At 54.2% G+C, this 20,889-nt stretch overlaps 1 protein-coding gene across 5 annotated transcripts in view; it reads left to right on the top strand.

Moving 5' to 3' along the window:
- The first annotated feature begins 11,716 nt into the window (after positions 1 to 11,716).
- The window catches only part of NOS1AP (nitric oxide synthase 1 adaptor protein), a 49,661-nt gene continuing 40,488 nt past the window's right edge, over positions 11,717 to 20,889 (top strand). For 2 of the 5 annotated variants that reach the window (XR_013931233.1, XM_080407020.1), the window contains exon 1: positions 11,717 to 13,571. Coding sequence is in view for 4 of the 5 variants with exons in the window: in XM_080407020.1 (XP_080263146.1) it covers positions 13,467 to 13,571 (105 nt within the window). In the remaining variant the exon portion in view is untranslated. The remainder of the gene's footprint in view (positions 13,572 to 20,889) is intronic. The other 3 variants (XM_080407021.1, XM_080407018.1, XM_080407019.1) reach the window with 3 other exon arrangements.

Below are 20,889 nucleotides of genomic sequence, written 5' to 3'. Positions count from 1 at the left end.
GGCTCATTTCTGCTTCACTGACAGTGAGAGAAGAGCCGTGCAGAAGGGCAGAAATCAGAGGCACAGTGCAGCTCTGGCCAGGCAGTTTGCTCATGCAGCTCCAATTCAGCTTCTTGAAAATGTTGTCCTACTTATTTAATCTTTCAGAAAGATGCCTGATGGGTTTTATAAAGTGTCTGAGTGCAGTTTATGCTCTTGGGCTGCAGAAAATTCAGTGCCTTTTGGTTGTCTCTGAGGGTAATAAAGAAAGAGTTCGGAAGCCTTATTAGGCTTCATTTCCATTTCTCTCCGTGTTGAAGGCATACTAAATAACTCCATCTGGGTGGATTTGGAGTATCCGTCATTTGCTTTTCTTCAGGACAAGCACCAGTATAGATTATGAAAAGTTAAAAATTAAACAAAAATCTTACTCAGTCTCTCATTTACTTTATTTTTTCACTTTTTTCCCCATGCCTATCATCTTGCAATTGTAAACAGCTTGGGCAGCTGAACTACTGTTTCTCCCCAGTTCCTCAGTCCCAGACCCTGAGACTTCAAAGGCATACTGAAATCCAGAAAAGAGATGGCTCCCACAAATTCTTATGCTCAGGTCATGTTTCTGTGGCTCTCCAGGAACAAGTGTATTGTATTTCTTCTTCATTCCAGGCTCAGAAGGGTTTTTCTCCCATGTGTTTTGGATCTGTTTCTTTGAACGGAGCAGCCTGAGGATGACCAAGCACAAAGCAAGTGTAAGATGAGGCTCCCCAGTCATTGAACCTGCCTTTAAATTGGCCCCTTAAACTCCTCCACTGAGTTGTTGCACCCAGGAAGGCTACAAGTCGTTTGGACTCCACAAATTGGGCACAAAGGGAATAACTGAATTTCAGGGAGGAAATTTAGCTTTCCCTTAGACTGTTACCTGATGCTACACCCCTGCTTATACTGGCACTTCTCACCACACACCTGGCTACTGAGCTGGTTGCAAGGTGTGGGGGCAGGTGGATGTAATTCAGGTCAGGGAATGAGGCTCCTGGGAACCCGAAGCAGGAGAGGAGCTTTTTCTCACCTTCCTAAAAACAACACTTCTATCACAAAAAAGCCACTTGTTTTGCTGCAAGTGACAGAATCCATGCTCTTTGACATTTCTGTTTCCCTGGGAAATTTCTTTTTTACATCCTGTATATTAAAATATATTCTAAATGATTGTTATGTCACAGGGAAATGGCATAGCTATTTTAGTAATTATCTGGTTTATAGATTCAAAGGCTTTAGGGCCAGAGGGGACTATTATCTGCAGAGCCGCAGCCAGAGAAGCTCGCCTGATGATTCCTCCCTCAAGCCCAGCATTTCTGGCCAAGTGACAATCCATCTTTACACAGACAGAAACCCATTCATAACTAGAAAGCATCAAATGCTGGAGAATTTACATCACCTGTGGGTGCCCTGTACCTGTGCAGGGTGCTTGGCAGTTCTCCTCCCCAGCCACCCTGACAGCAGCAGGGGGGCAGCCCACGCTCCCTGCAGCCAGCTCCCGGCTCGCTCTCATTAAGACAGAGCTCTGTTTATAGCAGAAAAAACCCCAACCCTCTCTGCTTCGACCGTTTCCTTCCTAATGTCTGGAGCAATTGCAGAGGAAGGACGAGCCGAGGCTGGGCTGGCGGCACCAATCCAGCCGGCTGCTGCCATCTACGGCAGGGGCGCACATCGGCCAGGGCTGTGCCAGTTCCGGAGAGCCCAGCCAGGGTACCCATCCCCGCACCATCCATCGCCTCCCTTCTCCCCATGGGTGTCAGCATCTGTAACATCCAGGGCAGCACGACTGGACATCACAGACCCTGCCAGAGTCCCTGAGCCTCTCAGTTATTATCCTTTCCTTTCCTATGAGGAGAAATGCCTAGAAGTGGGACCTGGGGCCCTTCACAGAAGCCACAGGGACTCCAGCCCCCGGGGTGTGAGGACCAGTTGATTGCTCCAACACGAGCTGTTGATCTGTTACCGCCAGACCCTCCTTTTGGGGCTGTGAAGAGTTTTGCAAGTGCAGTAGGCAGAGACTGATGCGCTCCCCGCTGCCCGGGAGCCCCTAGCCCCAGCACCCGGTCCCTCGCACCCACTGCAAAGCAGTTGCAGGTGGTTGTGGCACCGTGAGCTGTTTCACCTGCATACCACAGTGGGGGATGAGGAATTAAGTGGACTCTAATTTTATCATCAGGGTTCATTAGGTTAATTAAATACTGTGGATGCACTCTGTTAATCAGCTTTGCAATGGGAGAGTGGTTTCAGCAGGAGTCAAGGAGCTACTCAGAAGCCACTCAGCTAATGGTGCTAAATCCAATTTCATGCAATGGAACAGCACCGGGGAGATGATTAATGGGTTTCATGTCTCCCCATTTGTGGGGGCTGTCCCCAGCTCCCCCCAGAGCCAAAGGGAGCGGACGGTGGGCTAGCCCGCAGTCAGCTTGTTGCTGGCTCGCAGTGCGACGGAGCCTGGTGGAGCTCATTACTCCTTGAAACAATCTTGGGATCTGGGCAAGGGAAAGAAGAAGTTTTTCTGGGCTGGTGTCAGCATCCCGATGCCAGGCGGGGCCAGCCCAACTGCTCAGGTGAGCCTCCTCCCCGTGCCCAGCAGGGAGATGCTGATTTGGAGCCATCACGGCAGAGAACACTCCAGAGCTGCACTGAGGCAGGGCAGTGATTTCAGAGACAGACAACAAATTGCCCATACAAATATATTACTGAATTCAATGATCTAATGCCGTTTGGAAAGGGTTTGCATTTTCATACGTCTGAGAGGAAGATCAGAGACACCACCTTCAAAAAAGCTCTCACGGGCTAGTCCCTCCTCTCTCCTCAGCACACAAGAAGTGACTTTGAAATATGAAACGGCGTTGACGGCAAAGCAGTTGTAATAAAAGTACTCGTTATGCGACTCAAAGGGTGGGGAAAATTATCACCTGAACAAGCAGGAAGATGTGACTAGTGGTGGCGTGAGGACTGGGCTCCACGCAGAGCAGTGACACAGCCACCCCGTGCTGGGGGATTGCCCCATGCTGCTGAGCCAAGCAGCAGTGGGGGGATCAGAAATAAGGGTATTTTCCCACACTGCGTGAGAGGGAGGAGGGAAGAAGTGGGCACCAGAGCATGCTCCGGCAAGGCATGTTGACTGAAGGGCTGTGAAGGAGCTGGCAGAAGGATGGACTGGACCCGTGATGGGGATAGCATCCCTCGTAACTTCACAGCAGCAAATAAAGGGCAAGTTTACTGGGATTCAGTGATTTTAGAGTGAGTGATAAGAAAATTCATGCCCCTTCTCTGGCTTTTATGGGGACTCTGTGCTCATCAGATAATTCTGATTTTGCTCTTTGGTGAGGCTACGGCTTTGGCTGGTAAAGGTAATGGCATAGGCATGAAATACTTGGGCTTTCCTGGCATTTGAATCTGGACAGTGCAACAGTTTGACTTTAAAAGTTATCAGGAAAAGACACATTAGGTGAGTTAAAACACAGCCGACAAGCTTGTTTTAAGAAGTCGGTATAAGCCAGAAACCCGGAGCCGGTGGGCATCACTGGGGTCTGTGCAGGTCAGGATTTGGCATTTCTGCCAGTAGCTGCTGGCAGTGCTTGCCGCTTGGCCAGGGTGAGCCAAGTGGCCACGACGGTGAACACAAAAGGCTGAGCTTTGCAGTCTGTGCCAAACGGGGAGACAGGGGTAGGGGCTTCTCAAACAGCTCCCCTTCCCTAGGCTGAGCTAATTTAGCTCCCAGCTTCTGTCCTTAGAGCCTGTGCTCCCATGCTGGCCACCACAGTGGCCTCACCGGCCTCGCTTCGGGATGTCACTGTCCTTGTGCTGGGGAGCCCAAGCCAGCCCCAGCTCTGCAGCTGCATTTTTCCTCCATCATCACATGAACTTGGGTGATGCTATTTTAAAAGCAAAAATATGTCCATGTGCGCTTTTCTTACAGACAGTAATCTCAGCATCTGTTCAGGCTGCTGAAGCACCTTGTAGCACTGGAATCGCGTGCTCCAATATTTGTTAAAGGACAGGATTATTTTCTGTTGATTTCAGGCTAATCACACAAAGAAAAGCAACATCTGCTGAGTGAATGGGCTCCCAAGGAGAATTAACCACTCTCACACAGAAAAGAATGGGAAAGAGTTGAACCAGCAAGATTCTCTTTAGGAAGAAGAACATTTATTTTTAGCGCCTTGTGTGGCCCCATCCACCCCTCCCTCTTTTCTGCCAGTGCCTGTTGGAGGCAGGCAAATACCGCTGGCATTGGCTTTTCTCCTTCCTCCCCCTCATCCCCAACCCCACATTATGACCCCCTTTCACTGATTGAGCCACTCAGGAAAAAACACAATTTCTAGCAGGAAAAACCCACAATTTCTAGCATGTTGTCCATCTACCGTGCAGATAAACTTATTTGCCCATGAAATTAGTGCAACAGAGATTATTTGAATCCATGCCAAGGTTACCCATAAAACACAAATCAGCCACACAAAGGTGGAGTGGGGAGCCCTGGTAATAAGATGGAAGCAATATAGGAAACTATCCTAACAGGAGTGTGGTAATTAGAATTGGGCTGTTTTTTTCCCATTGCATGAAGAGGCACGCCATAAATCAGGAAGGCATCTGCCGTGCAGGATCCAAGGGCTCTCAAAGCAGTAGGAAAAAGCCATCCATCACTGTTAGCGGAAGGAAGATTTGAGTTTAAATTACGGATTCTCAAACTATGCGTTTGCAATTGTTTGGAAACAAAGTCCTCTTTAATTTCTCCCTTGGCTCTGGGAGGGGGCTAAACTGGCTGCAGCAGGGTTCAGCTGATGCCTAATCAGGCCCCAAAAGGAGCAGAAAGGGAAAATAAAATGGGGACCCAAGGGCTCTGGTGTGTAGCTGCTGCTTCTCCCACCGAGCACCCACACCTGCCCTCTTACCCACCTTGCCTTCTTTCCTTTGTGGGCATTTTGCCACTTACAGCATGTTTCTGAAATAACCCGGTCCTTGAAACAGAGAAGAGGCAAGAGAGGGACAATCTCAAGAGCTTTCTTCCAGCTGCACACTCCCGCTGGCACGCTTCCCTTCCCACTGACCTCTGTGCTTCCACCAGCACCAAAACCTCCTGCAGGGAAGCAGACCCAGGGTGCCCAGGAGATGCAGGCATGTTCCCCCATGCCTGATCCTCTGACAGTCCAGACACTCGCTCGCAGCCCAGGACAAACCCTGTGCCACAGATTTTTGGACAGATGACCCTTCCCTGGGTGCCACCTTCAGCTGAGGCTGTGGAAATGGTTCCCTCTGGATCCCAACTCCCAGCTCCTCCTGCGGGGCTTGGTCACCCCCGCTAGCCCCATCATGCAGCCTGCAGCTACATCCCCATGTCCCCTTCTTGCCCATTCACTGTCACCCTGCTGGCATGCCCAGCACATTTCCATATCTCCCACAGCCCCGGTTCCCCAGTGCTGAGGGACACCACCCCACCCGGTGTGGCTTGCCACCTCCCTCTGGTGGCGCTGGTGATGCTGAGGACCAGCCATGCTCTGGCTCTGGCAGGCAGCTGCTGGGCACAGGGGGCTCTGAGCATCCCTTACCCCTCTTCCCAATGTCCCACCAAGGAGCTGGCTTGGACTCAGCACGATGGTCCCCACACCTCCTTCCATCCATCTGTCCACCCATCCCAGCAGCAGCAAGCACCCACCTAAGCTGTTCATCCCTTCTCTCGCGAGTGTCCAGCCACAGTGAAATTACGTGAATTCTGTAATGATGGAACCCAGGGCTGTTAACTGTGCTGCTTTAATTCTCCCCCAGCATTTGCAGTCACTGGGTTTTGGGGGCTGATATATATTATTTTTTCATGTGAATACATCTCCAGGCAAGAAAGTCGAGCAACAAACACAGAAATGTTCATTGCCCAGATATGAGAGGTCCCTTAGGAGAATATATCAGAGTTATGGCGTTAGCATGTACAATACGTGGGACTGAGAGTGAAATATTGCCTCCGCAGGCCATTGCCTATCGACAGGCTGTGGGAAGAGAGCTGTGGGTGAGGAGCAGAGCCAGGGGAGGTTTTCTAGGTGAGGGTAGGGACCGGTGTGTGTCCCCGAAGTTGTACATAAGTGCTGAGAGAGACATTTGCCATGAGCTTTGCCCTGGCAGGGCTGGGTGCAGGGAGTGTTTCTGGGAACGCTGCACCCATCTGCAGGCACTGGCCCGCGGGCACAGCTATGGCACAGGTACAGCTGTGGTCTGAGCACCCATGGGATTTTCACATCCCCTTGCACGGGGAAAGGTGTGCACGCTCTCACTTTCGGCAAGGGTGAAGACCGACCACTCGTACCTAGCCCGAGAGGAGCTCCCCCAGCCTGGTGGGCTGCACGGAGGTGTCCCAGCCCCTGCCTCACCACTCTCGTAAGTCACTGTGTGTCAATCCCCAGATGAACACAGGCGTGTGTCAGAATTAATCATTCTGGCAGTTTACAAGGCAATTAAAGGAAGGGGCCATGTGTCTGATTATACAGCAAATAAGCCTTGGCAAATTACAAACATATCAAAGGTAGTTCCAATTAGCTGCAGTGATTCACGGGGGAGAGCACCCAGGATAACAGCTCCTCCTCAGTTTGGTGTCTTACACTCGGGAACCCAGCAATAACATGTCTGAAGATCAAAAGCTGCATTCCCAAATGAAGAATGCCAAGTATTGTATTTATTTATCAGCCACAAGTGAGGCATTGCTACAAGAAGCTTGACAACTAGATGCGGCAATTAACATATCATTTGAATATGGCTACTTGCTTGTCACACAAATAAGGAAGATGCTCTTCTTCCTTGTGCCTTGGTATAGAAGCTGAGAAAAGCCATATTCCTTCTTTCTCATCTCTGGTGCAACATAAAAGCTATGGCCAAAATCCTGCCCTCTGGACTGGGATGATAGGGACGAGGCTAGCTTGGAGTCCCAGGCGTCCTGGGCTCTTGCTGCAGTGAGGGAAGTCTTGCTGTATAAATTCCCTTACATTCAGACAAAACCAGCCTCAAGACCTTTCCTTCCACAGTGATTCAACCTTGGGAACAGCATCCTGATAAACCGTGAATGAATTTCAGACCAGCAGCTCTCCGAGCCAGCACCTTGCGGTGTCACACCCCCAGGGCAGCTGCTTGCTGCCGCAGCCCACCCTACCACCCTGCTGAGGGATCGCCAGCACCGCTCCCTCTCTCTTCAGGTCCTCGCCCTCCTCTTGGGCATCTGCCCTCTGCAATTCCCATCCTCATTGCTGTGTACAGCTCAAACCTTGTGTGGGCAGGGGAACCTGCCAGCCAGCCATGAACAAGCCCATTTGTTGGCTTCTTCCACTTTTGCATTTTCTTTTTGACCTCCATGGTCTGACAGGTAGCGTGGGGCAGCTTGTTTCATTCATTGGGAGTATGTGGAGGAGTGATGATTTAAGGGGATATGATTTACCTTGCAGTGAGGTGGTCTGGCATGATATCTTGGGTGGGCAGCCCTCAGCAGCTTGCTGCAGATGTTTTCTGGCTCCATCTAGATACAACCTAAAAGTTCTGGGAACTGGGGAAGGAGCTGAGCCCTGGTGCTGTATGCTGTGCTTGCTGTGGGGGTGGCTAACACTGTACATCAAGAAGGTAAGTTCTGGTTCTTACAGTGAGCAGCTGTTAATACATTTATTGATAAGTTTACTGACAACTATTGTAACTGATCATGCTGAGGATCGTTAAGAATGATGTTTATGCAGTGTGTGTTTCTTATTATGCCTTGTAGGCATGTTTATCATTAATGGGCCAGTGAGATTAGAACAAGACGAATATTGTACAGTATGGCATCTGCGTGGCTGGGAAGTGGTCAGTGGATATGGGTGTTGCTCCAGCCCGCTGTGGGAGTACTCCTGGTCCTGGGTAGCTCCTACATGTGGAGCCCCGTGGGAGGCTCCCAGGGGTGGGCTCTCACTGCCACTAGCTCCCTGCCATGGCACTGGGACCCTGGGTGCTCCATACCTTCCAGGCTCTCCTAGCTTACTTGCAGACTGTAAGCTGTCAGGGAGGAACGTTAATTTTAGCCAGCACCTGCTTCACTCCAGGGAGTGTGTTTATTTCAGAAGCACCATGTGTTTGTCTTTCTGAAACAAAAATGTTTCAAGACTTGAGGTTTGTGGAGAGCTTCCAAAAACCTGGGCTAATTGCAAATTGAATAGAAATCATAGTGCAAAGAATCATAATGCCTACAAAGACAAAATCTGAGTTTTCAGGTTGTTCCATTAACAGTCTGTCTGCACCCCAGCAGATATCAAAGATGTGCCTGTGTTTTTAAAAACAGCTCTGGAATTGTTCCCAGTCCCACCTCTAAAATAAATAAATACATAAGTGTTTGCCTGATGAGAATGAGCTCTGCCAGCTCATCAGAATAAAATGTCAGCAAATGCCAGCAAGTTCCTGACCTTAATTCAGCGGCTTGCCTTCCTCCCCTTTCTGAAGTTTTTTGCTTCCTTCCTAGCCCTTGCTATTTAGATGTTAATCACCAGGTTTTATTAGGCAGAAAACGAATCTGCTTGCTGTGCTGACCCACATGCCTTGCTTAGCACTTCTTCCACCTGGGACTGTGCATGTGACTGGAGGGACAAGGTGACTCCCTGCCCAAGCCCATCATAAGCTCACAGGTAGTGAGCATTGGGATGCTCTACTGTCGCACAGGTGTGTGCTCTAGTGCACTCTTCAACTGCAGGACCATGACCTTAAAATAATTTACTGCTATAGGATTTTGTGGATCTGGAGCACCCAGCTATGAGCTGGATCCTACCTTTCCCATTTGAATGCCTGCCTAAGGGCCAATTTGTTTTATAATTTATTGCTTAGAGCTGCAAAATCTGCCATCTGCTCATTACCACTCACAGCCACACTCTGCGATGTTTCCCATTCCCACCCACATCCAGCACAATAAAAAAAATATTTGCATACCTGGCCAAAAGCTCTTTTATTATCGTTGTCTGGAGGAGGGGCCTCCCAGGCGCCAACAGCACGCAGTGTGTTTTCCCCAAAACCACCATGCTGCTCTGCTCCTGGGGGAGCAACAAGTGCGATGGTGGCTGTGGAGTAATCAGCTGTGGGTGCATGGAATTGCTGGCTCTGGGAGCACTGGCAGCCAGGGAAGGGGGGTCCCGGCCTCCTGGGGCTGTGGGGAGTGCTTGCCACCGGCTGCTTCACAGATGGCTGTCCTCTCCTCCCGCAGCCGTGTGGCACAGGGGCTGGGGGGAAGGCTGCAGTGTTGCCATGCTGGTGCAAACAGTGTTTTGAGGTGCAAAGTGCTCTGCAAACATTGCGTTTCCCATGTCTTCCAGGCTAGGTTAAGGATTGCAGGTGGATTCTGTTAGAGGCTGTGGATATTTCAGTAACAAATGTACCTTTCTGCTGGAATTACTGCAGCGTGTGTATATACAGAGTGTGTGTGTATACATAGATAGATAGATATAGATATGCACGCAGGTTTTTTTAAGGGTGAGACCAGGCAATGGATGCTGGCACTTGCAGGCCTGACTACCTTTATTAAATACTAGCACGATTATCAGCTCTTCTCTAGTCCCAAACCCTACCAAAGCTTTGTGATGCTTTGAAAACTGCCACAGGCAAACCTGAAACCCTCCTGACCCACTCTTCCAGGCTTTTGGGTACGTGTCCCAGTGCGGACCGAAGCGTGCCCAATGGCACCCCAGCACCCGCGGCCTGGAGCGGGGCTGCTGGGCCTGCCTGGAGGGCTCGCTGCTGCGGGCACGCAGTGACATCCTTGGTATATTTTTGTCCGGCTTTCGCATGCCTGGCTGCAAGCACATCCTCAACGGACGGGGGATGGCGGGCGCGGGGAGCAGGCCGGGGCCGGCCCGGTTTCGAAGCTCCGGGCTGCCGCGCAGGGGGCTGGGACCAGGCCGGCGCCAGCCGTGGCCGCCGGGCCCGGGCTGCCTGTGCTGCACTCCCCGGCCTGCCCAGGAGATGGCAGCCCAGCCTCACAGAGCCACACGCCGCGGCGGGCGGCCGGCGCCGGGAGAGGCCTGGGCAGGGCCCCCGAGCGCCGGGGGCGGAGCGGGGCCGCCGCCGCCTACCCCCGGCACGGCCGCCCGCCCCGCGGGCCCCTGTGCCGGCCCACGGAGGGGCCCTCGGGGCCCGCCGGTCGCCAGTGGAGGGGCCCGCGGGGCCCTGTGTTGGCCAGTGGCGGAGCCCGGGGGCCCTGCTCTCCTTTATGGAGGGGCCCGTAGGGCCCTGCCTGTGACCCCCTGGCCCACGGAGGGGCCCTGGTGGCCCTGCCCCCCTTCATGGAGGGACCCTGGGAACCCTACCCGTGGCCCCCTGGCCCATGGAGGGATCCGAGGGGCCCTGCCCTCCTCCATGGAGGGGCCCTGGTGGCCCTGCCCACGACCCCCTGGCACACAGAGGGACCCGAGGGGCCCTGCCCGCGGCTCCCTGGCACACGGAGGGACCCTGGGGGCCCTGCCCTCCTTCATGGAGAGGCCCGAGGGGCCCTGCCCGCGGCTCCCAGGCCCATAGAGGGGCCCTCGGGGCCCTCTGCTCCCTCCTGGAGGGGCCCTCGGGGCCTGCTCGCAGTTCCCTGCCTCATGGAGGAGCCCTTGGGGCCTGCCGAAACCTCTTGTTAATAGATGAGCCCTTCAAAATGTCTTTGTGGTTCACTCGGGGGCCATGTGCCCGATCGTAGGTGTCCCTGGCTTTGGGGTCCCCCCCCTGCAGGGGTGGCACACGGGACCTTTGACCCCGGCTGTTGCGTGAAGGCGGGCGAGCCGTGCAGGGTGGAAGTGCATGGGGCTGCAATAACAAGCAAACCGGTTACACAACTCCAACGTGTGCTTCCAGGGCTTCTAATTATTGATTCTGAGAGCGAGGAAACAGGTTCCGGACCTGCAAGACAAACAAGAGTGTGAGAAATTAATCCTCTCCCTTTCTTCAGAGATCTGTACTTTCTGGTAGTGGACTAGGCTCAATCCTGGGATCAAAAGCCCAGAGAGGGTCTCCCAGGACAAGGTGGTGGCTTGGCAGGCATAGGGCAAAGGCAGGGAGAGTTGGTCACTGATCTCAGAAAAAAAGACAGTGTTTGTTTTTATAACAGGAAGGTGGAATCATGTGAAACGCCAGAAGTATCCCAAACCGCCTGCAGCACCTGTGTCTGGAGCACCTCCTGATGCAGCAAGTACTACCCAAACCACACTCGGGGCAGCAGGTGGGGGCTTTGGGGATAAACAAGTTGCAGGAAGAGTTACACACACACACACACACACACACACACACACGAGCTGCTGTTTCACACACCACAGCAGTACTGAGCTGCTGATGCGGGGCCCACAAGCTGATCCAGAAGCAACTGTGGAGTGAGACTCGTCCTTTGGTTCAACCCTGGTATTTTCAGAGCAGGCTCCAGGCACCACAGCAGTCGGTGAAAACAGCCACTGTGACCGTGGAAGGGTCCAGAGGAGCTGGCTATGGACTGCCCAGGGCATCCACCACCTACCAGGGGCTGCCAGCAGCCCCAGCGCTGCCAGGCAAACCCACCAAGACTGCCTGGGAGGGACTGGTTTGCTTGCCAGGCTCTGAAGCTTTTCCATCAAACACCAATGTCTGCGCCTGGGGAAAAACCTCCCCAAAGGCACCGTTCACTGAAGAGATGCTCACAAGCCTTCCCACATAGGAATTCAGTTCTTCACCAAATCCATAGGGCTTTGCTAGCTGTGGAAAGCCAGCAGCTGGCAAGACTGTATGTCTTTAATCAAATTTAGTACAGGAACAGGGCTCCAGAGAAGCTGTGGGACCTCTGTCCCTGGGAATACTTGGAGCCTACCTAGACACAGCCCTGAGCTGCTGCTCTCATCTTGAAGCTTGCCCTCCTTGGTGCAGGCGTTGGACTAGAGACCTCCAGGGGACTTCTCCAGTGGCTGTATCATTCCCAGCACTGGGACTTCAGTGCTGTCAGCTAAAACTTTGCTAGAGGTAAACAGAAACCTTCAGCAAGAAGCCAGAGCATCAAACACCATGGAGCAGATCCTGCCTCAAGACTGTCCCACCAATCTGCCTTCTCCAGACTTAAGTGCCTTGTGGGTGTTCAGTGCTCTGCACCCTTTTCGCCCAGGGATCTCTGCAAGCGCAGTCACCAAGCTGCTGCAGCTGCAACACACAGCGCTGATCCCCTGCCCCCTTCCAAAACAAGGAGTAAAGGTTTTCAAGAGCCCGGGGCTTGCTGGCATCTTGCCTTCAGTGGGAAATCAGCCCTTGATTCACTAGTCCAAATGCTGACAGCTCCGTGTGATCCCACCCTGAGCGGCACAGCAGCCATTCCCATGCACATCTCCTGGGCATGATGGAACACAGGGATTTCTCAGCCTCTAGGGATGCTGGAAAACTTGCTTTGCTTTGAAGGGAACAATAATTTTTCAGATGTGGCTGGCTCTGTAACTATGTTACAAATGCACGAGTCTGAAAAATCAATGGCCCTGAATCTATTCCACCCAGGAAGGATCAACAGTTAGCACCACTGTGGGCTCTGCAGTCATTTAGAAACCCAAGGCACACGAGGGAAACGTGCGCTGGTGTGTAGAAACATGCAAGCAGAGCAATGCAAGGGCTTTGGGAATGGGGAGGTCTCCTGTGGAGCGGGGGGGTGCATCTTGTTCCAAGCATAAGGCCAGCATGAGTTCTCAAGCCATACTGCAGTGAGATGAGCTCCACGGCTGTGTCTGTGGGTACCAAACCCCAGAGGGATAGAGCCTGACCTGCGGATGCATGACGTGTGTTGGGGGGAAGGGGTGACACAGCCTGCGCTTGCGGGCAGAGCTGGGTGAGTGGGTCTCTGCGCGTCTGGAAAGCAGCAGTGGGGTGCTTTCCGTGGGTGGGGGGGCACTGTACAGCTTTCGGGGCTTCTCTAAAGTAGGGCACAATAGTGTCTGCTCATGACCGTCGTTAAGCACAGGGTGGTGATTTCGGCTTGATTGCCGTCGCGTCAGGTGCCGATACCAAGACCTGGACATCGAGTCCATCGGCCCGCGTGGTTGTAGCAGCCCGGGATCTCCCAGCCAGGGTCTCCCGGCCCTGCTGCCAGCCCCCGGGAAGGTGGCACGGTGCTCCGCCACTGCTCTGCGCACCCCGGGCTCGCCTGCCCCCCCCATCCCGCAACCACGTGCCAGACTTTTTAACGTTCCTTTATTTATTATATTTGGGGTTTAAAAAAAAACAACTTCGGCGGGGCCGGGGTGCATACCCGGCACCGCGCACTAGGTGTCAGCGGTGCCTTCACCGGCGCCCCTCTCGGGTGCTGGTTTTTCGCCGGCTCCCCCGCGGGGGGGTGCGGAGACCCGCGCTGGCAGCCCCCTCCCCGCCCTTCCTCCGCGCTGCGCGGCGGCGCGTCCCCGCCCCGGGGCCGGCCGGTGGCGAGGGGCGGAGGTTCCGCGGCGGCGGCGCCGGGCGCGCTGCAGGGGCAGCCCGGCCGCCGCGGGGCCGCCATGCCCGCCAAGTCCAAGTACAACCTGGTGGACGACCGGCATGACCTCCGCATCCCCCTGCACAACGAGGACGCCTTCCAGCACGGCATCTGCTTCGAGGCCAAGGTGGGCAGCGGCGGGAGGTGTCCGCGGGGGCCCCTGCCCAGCGCTCGCACCCTCACCCCCCGCGATTCCCTGTTTTCCAGCTCTCCCTTCTTGGGTTTTCTCCGCTTTCCCCGGGAGCCCTTCCCGTTGGTGTTGCCTCCTCTTCCCCAAACTCAGCTGCAAAGAGTTGGGTGAGGCTTCCCACCCATCCCGTAAGGATGTGGAAGCTGGCTAGCCGAGTCAAGCGGGAGCGGGGCCACCCCGCTGCTTCACCCCAGCATCCCTCCGTGGCCCTGCATCCCTCCACGTCTCTGCCTGGCGCTGCTTGGGGCCGTTGGCCCCAGGGAGCCGGGGGCTGTGTGCACCTTCCCGGGAAAGGGTCGCGGGCTCGGGCTTTGCCCTGCATTCCCACCGCCGTGGGTAGTGCTGGAGCGGCGGCTGGCGGGTGGGCGGTGGGTGCCTGCAGGATGCTTTGTACCCTGGTGCTCCGCTTATGGGATAAACCCATCGTGTGCGCAGCCGGAGGAACCGCATGCCACTTGCGGTGCAGTGCAAGAGGTCAGGGCCGCCCGCCTGAAAAAAAATCTTGCTATTTTTCCTTACCATTCTCGCTAGTGGGTTTGGCAGGAAGCGCTCTTTCTTTTTCTTTTTTTCTGTTGGGACCTCTCAGTCTCTTACTCCTCTTAGACCGTGGCTTCCCGCTGGCTGAAAGCTTGTGGTCTCGGGGCGGGCTGAGAAAAAGCTGAGCTACCTGTCCGTGGGTCGGTAGCGCTGGCTGGCAGTACACCGGGAAGTAGCTGACCATGGAATTTGAAAAGGGAAAACAAAATCCTTCCCTGTTTGCTGTTCCTGGGGGATACAGTTATCACACTGTTGAGATACGCAAGTGAGGTCGACTTGGAAAAACACCTGGTGTAAAATAGTTTTGAGTGGCAGGGAAGCAGGCATCTGTCACCCACTGTTTTCCTCGGAGCACATATACTGGTAGGGGACACAGATATGGCATCTAATTGTGCGCAGTGCCCTGGGGTCAAGGCTGTGGCTCATGGGAGGGTGTTGAAGTGTTGCTTTGCCCCTTTTCTCAGGGCTAGGAGGGTTCCTCTGCAGAGACCATCACCCACCCGATGGCAGGCACCCTGCTGCAGAGAGTATAAAGCAGCAGAGTTGTTTACGGAGCAAACTTAAACCTGCTTTGCAGCTGTTTCCTGGGAAAAACTGTTCAAATTCAGCTTTTCAGCCTTTTGCTCCTGGGTTATTGGAGCCGATTGCCATTTTGTTGCTAGTACCTGCTCACCCCTCACCTGTGGGGAGGCTGCAAAGCATCTCGCCTTCTAAACCCCGTGTGCCTCTTCCATGCCTGGCTTGGGGGGTGAGGAGTGGGATGGGGCTTCAGTTGCCCCTCAGTCTGCTTGTGGCTCATCTTTTTTTCCGTGCTGCTGGGTTTGGCTGCATTAATAGGGTAGTGCGTATTAGTCTTTGTTAGCTCCTCTTTCTCTTATTTGGTATCCTGTGGCACGCGTTGATGCCAAGCACAGTCCGTACAAAACCCAGCTTCCGAATTTGTGGGTTTCTCCAGCATCCCCTAATGCCAGATGCAGAATGCAGATGGCTTAGGCAATTACTCCATCCTTTTATTAGATTGCTGGAGATTAATTAAATGCTTACACTCCTTTAGTTCCTTTTATCCCCAAGAATCCAGAGCACTTAAACCGGCGCGGCTCTTGTTTCGGCCAGGCACCCAGTGCGAGTCACAAAAATGAGGATCTCTGATTTAGAGCAGAACTTTGGGGGAAGATTGAAGAAGAAAAATACTCATGTGGGGTGCTGGGACTTGTGTGCCTGTCTCCTAAAAGCCTCCTGGGATCGCTGATAGTGCAGGCAGTGGGGATCCTGGTGTTACAGCCCTCAGCAGCTGGATCAGTGCTCTTTGCTCTGCTGCCTGGGATTCCTGACGAGCTTGCTTGGGGCTCACTGCAGGGGGGTAATGTGGGCTTGAGTCAGTATGTGCTGATTTATTGTTTTAATTTTTAATATTATTTGTAAACTCAGACCTACGCTGTCTGTTGCTGTCTTTAAATGGCACGTGTAGTGGATGTAGTGGGTGTTTTGGTTCATCAGTAGTTGCTGACATCCATGCTGTTGTCCCCTTTGCCTTTCTCCCAAGGGAGTCCTGGCATCCCAGGGGTGAGTGGCTGCAGGCAGTTAGGATTTGGCCATTTTCAAGCACAGAGCAATGGACTCACTCTGAAGCAAGAGGTAGTGTCACACGTGATGCCATCAGGAGACTTTGTTGCTTGTCCCCGCTGAAGCCATTTGCAGCCATATGCTCTGGCACGGGGACACTGCGTCTGAGTGAAGTGTCCTCTAAGGATTATGTTAATCCATTTTCTGGACATAAATCCAATAGTTGGAAAATCCCACTCCATCTTCTTAGGAATAGTAATACATTTCACACTTTTGGATCTGTTTTCATTGGCCACCTCTCTTGACATCAAACCCCTGTGTGTCCTGGAGCCGCCTTGGCCAGGCTGCTGGGAGTCGGAGGAGCTGGCTCCAAGGGGAGGCCAAAAGTTCATTTTCTTCTGCGCCTTGTGGTCTGAATTGTTGAGTAAAATCAAAAGCCTGGCCTCTTGGTTTAGCTGAAGCTAAATTCCCACTTGTGCAATGTTTTTTTGATTAAATAACTGGATATGTAGAGAGTAAAGACAGCTCCTGTCCTCCTCCACCTCTCTACGCAGCACGGCTCCTCCAGTCCGGGTGAGGTGGAGGGGGATGCAAGCTTACTCCTTATCTTCCCAAGGCCTTGGTGCTGCGGGACAAAACCCAAGGGCCACCTTGTGCAACACCAGCAATTCCGCACATTCAGAAATCATGACTCAGGCTACTCCAACGCCTCCAGAGATATCAGTGTGTAGAGGGAATTAAGTGGGGTGTTGGAGCCTGTCTAGAGTGCCAGACCCCCTGTCTGTTTGAGTGCAGGGGTTCTGGGTGCTGCTGGGTTCGCACAGGCAAGGTGTTACTGGCCCCTGTTAAATCTGCTCTCGGGAGTTTCGCTGGGCTGGGCTCTCCTCCTGCCGTGGAGGTCTCGTGGCCCACAGTGAGGTCCCACCCACCGAGTACCCATTATTTGGAAACAGATGTCAGTCCTTCAGTCCTGAGACCCATTAATCCAGTCACAGTGCTCTAATGTACATGGTTCCCAACGAAGGGGCAGGTGGATGCAAGGACCCTCTCTGCTGCTCCCCCATCAGCAGTAGAAGGGGCTGTCCAAGCAAACCCTGGTCCTTGGAGAGACCCACCACCTGTGGTCCAGGACTGCCAAGAGCTGGGACGAGACATGTGCTGGTGTTCCCAATCCCAGGCCTGTTTGCAGGTAGATGTGGGGCTGGAGGTTTGGGAGGATTGCTGTTCTTCTGGGCAGCAGGTGGTTTTTTTGCATATGAGTGGTGGTTCGGTTTCTTCTTTTTTTTCCCTTAAGGGATCTTGGCAACCAGGCATTTTCTCTCGTTTGTCAGTACTTTTCTCCTCTTTTGTGCGTGGGAAACTGAAGTCGAACCAAGCATCTGCTGCTGTCTATGTTTGGAGACGGGACATGAAGGAGACTTTATTCTGATTCAGTTATGCCCTTTCCTATGAACCCTGCAGCTCACCTGCCCGCCATCCTTCCGAGGCTGCGAGCGCTGGCAGTGCCTGCCAATTGCTGCAAAGATAAATCATTTATCAGGAAAAAGGATTATAGCCTCAGGTGAACACTATGCAGCGGATGCGTGTGTGTTTCCATTCCTGTGTGTATTTTCATGTACGTAGGGGCTATACATAAAAGGGTTTTGAAGTGAGTTGAATTGCAGGCAGCTCCGATCAGGGTTTTAGTTCCCATCCTCTGCTTCAGGCTCCCTTCCCAGCGAGGTTCCCTTTCCTCAAGGGCTGGGAAGCTGGAGACAGGTTATGTGAAGCTCTGCACTTCTTTAGCTGGCTGGGAGAGACTTGGCAGCTTTATTTGGGGGCTGTTTGTACTGGCAGCTCTGGGATATGGTGTGCTCTGTCAGGGCTGCTCAGCCCAGAGCAAAGCTGCTGTGTGATTTAGCCTGGGATTGCTTGCTCAAGGCTATAAATAACCTTCCCAAGTGCCACAAAAGTTCTCATCTTGAAACAGTGGCATATTTCTGCCATACTTGTTAAGTCAGTTCACAGGCTGCTTAGTGAAGCTCTTAGCAAAAAAAAAAAAAAAAAACCAACAAAAAAAACCCAAACCAAAACCACCCATCTCTGCTGGGATTTGGCAGGGCTGTGCATGCCCAGACCACGGGTCCCGGCCTGGCAGCGCGTGGGCTCGGCGGATGCCAGAAGGTCCTGAGGAGGGAGCGATGGGTGTGGGATGCTCCCAGCCCTGCTGTCTGGCCGCTGCAGTGCTGGGCTTGCACATCCCATACCTGAAGGCTTGTTAAGTCCCATAGCTGGGTGTAAGTGCAGGAAGCTTGGCCCCTGCGTGGGGGCAGCTGTGGGCGGCAGGGCTGGGTGGGTATGGAAACGGGGACGAGCGGACAGCCCTACTCTGTTGATATGGAAAAACTTCAGGTTTCCTGCTGCACCTGCTCGCTCTGGGTCCTGGTGTTCCCGCTGCAGGGCCGCTTCCTGCTGCAAAGGTGTCTGCTGTTACCACATGAGCCCTGTTTTGGCTGGCGAGAGGGGAGCGTGGGTGAGGTACACATGGCTCTGCTGGGTGCTGGGGTCTTGGGACCCTCAGAGCTCTGTTTATGGTACTCGAGCCCCAGTGCAGCTTATAGGCAGTGCAAATGATTCTAGTATCAGCAGGCAGATAAGCACTAAATATCCTTAAGGCATCAATTTGACCAGTGCTGCCCGGTGTGAGGTGTCCCAGTGTTAGTGCCCGCTGTCTGGTTGCGTAGCTCTGGATGGATCTGATATGCTGCATTAAACTGCCTGGCTGCCACAGCTAGGTGCACCCTGGTTTCTCGGGGTGCAGAGCCCCGTTAAGGGAGGACCGGGCAGGGCTAGAGCCCTCCAGCTCAGCAGAGAGGCTGCTGCACCTGCCTGCCAGGCTCAGGCTGGAAAGCCAGGGCTTTTTTCCACTGAAGTCAGCGGGCATGCTGACTTTTCCATCCCTTTTGGCCTCTGAGCCTGCACCACCACAGCCTGAATAAACTTCCCCCCATTTCCTTCCAGCGAGGCTGGGTGTTCCTGGGGCGCAGGCAGAGCTGGGGCCGTGCCAGCCCAGCCCCGTGGCTCCTCGGGCAGAGGCCGTGTGTGGGCAACTGGCAAGCGGGAGCACCAGGACAGCGAAAGTCGCAGGAACTGGATTTCTCCTTGCTTTCCCTGATGGCAGCAGCCCTGGGGGAGAAGTTCTTACCAGCCAGGCTGCAGACAGGCTGCGTGTTTCCCTGGGCGCTGGTGAGGTAAAGAGGTTTCTTGGGGCACCTGGCTGGGGACTGGTGCCTGAGCACTTTGGCCCTCGCTTTGTGGCACAGCCGTGTGTCATGGTGCCAGTGTCCCAGTACCAGGTACAGCCTCACACGGCCCTGGACTCTTCAGAAATCATGGGACACTTGCACCCCGTATCTGATGTCTGCCACCCAGCTGCCGGTACATCTGGCAACTCCTTCCAGCCAAGCTGGGGTTGAAGCAGGACCCCCTGCTTGGACGGGGCTCCATGGCCCAGGGGATGGCTGTGTACACCGTGGTGCGATGCCCCAGCCTGGGCATGATGCCAGTGTGTCTCCTCTGCCTGCGCTGCCCCGTTGCCCACCTGCCTGCAGCTCCTGTGCAGAAGCAGTGGCTCCCCATGCGTGGCAAGCTCTCTGACTCAGGGTGGCTTTTGAAGCTGGAAGCCCGGCAGCCAGCCAATCTAGGCTCCCCTGTAAGTTGGGTATGATTCAGCGCTGACCTTTGCATGCAGTGTGGGGCTGGCAGAGCAGCAGTGTGCCTCCCTCGGGAAGGCTTTCACTGCCCACCACTGCCCACCACCCGCAAGGGATCTCATCAACACCCCTTGGAAGGTGTCCCCCTGGCAGCGATGCAATCGGCCTTCAGGTTTCTGAAAATACCTGCCACCTGCTGTCACAGAAAAAGCACCTTCTCAAGAAAATGAATTTCTGACAGAGCAGAAAAAAAGCAATATTAAACAACGTCAAGGAAAAAAGAGAAACTAAGTGACTTGTGCAAACAGTGGTTTGGCAAAGTGATCTCCTTTGTTTTCTTGTATTATATTTTTTTCCCTCTGGCCAGGGAAGGACCAGTATTTCCCTGAACTGGACAGGTCTTTCGTAAGCCATAGGAGGAGGGTGCGTGGTGTGGGCTGTGTCTGGGACAGACAGAGGAACCTGTTTGCAGGGGAGGGGGGCAGCAAGCAAAGTCCCTCAGGTGCTGAGAAGCCCGGTGGGTGACAGCCACCAAGCCTGTGCAACAGCAGAGAGAGGGGCTGCCCTTTCTAGAGGCCCTGACCGATGGAAGGCTGGATCCCACGCAGGAGGATGAGGAGCAGTGGAGCACACAGGGGACCAGAAGCACCCTGCAAAAGAGGTGCTTTGTGCCTCCCTGCCCATGCCACCGGGCGTGATGTGGCCCCCAGCAGCTCTGACCGTTTGCAATGCGAGGGCTGCCTTTGTCGGGCTGCCAGAGCGCCTCGTTACAGAAGGGACCCCCTCAGCTGCCCATTCACCAGCACTCTGAGAGGGTGGCCTTTCTTCTCCTAATTGGACCGGGGAGGAGGGGGCTGCCTGGGATTGCCCTCCCCACTGAGCCAGCCGTGCCCCCTGCTTTCAGAACATGGGGATCAGTGACCCCCTAATCCTGCCTGGCTCTTGGGTGCACGTGGGGGGCCCCCACCTCTGCCCCCCATCCCCGGCAGTGTGGTGGGGCCATGGATCTGGAGGTGATTATTTGGAAAAGCCACGTCCTGCATATGTACATATGGTTTCCTCCTCAGTTCCTGGCAGCGTGGGGAGGGTGGGCTCTTTCATGGGTTTATTTTCTTTGTCAGCTCTCTTTCACACAGCTTTATTTTCCCTCCTTTTGTCTCGGGCGCCTTCCTTTCTCCTCCCCGGGCTCAGCCCCAGCCCTGCTGCCTCCCTTTCCCGCAGGGTCGACCTGCTGGTACGGATGCTGGCATGGATGCCAGCTCGAGCCCTGGGAGCCAGGACGCCGGCCCCTGCGGGGACCAGGACCACCACCATGCCTGGCACCCTGCCTGGGGCACATAAGTGTTAAAGGCAGGCAAAAGCCTATGCCTGGGGTCTGGGAGCCCCAATGCGCAGGGGTCCCTGGGGCTGCTGCCCTGGGAGAGGGGAGCTGGGTCTCAGCGTTGGGGTGGGATAGGGGGGAA

Source organism: Falco punctatus, assembly GCF_963210335.1.
Source record: "Falco punctatus genome assembly, chromosome: 11".
Taxonomy (NCBI): domain Eukaryota; kingdom Metazoa; phylum Chordata; class Aves; order Falconiformes; family Falconidae; genus Falco; species Falco punctatus.
Note: the sequence above shows the minus strand (reverse complement) of the source record. Positions and strands in the feature narration are given on the sequence as shown.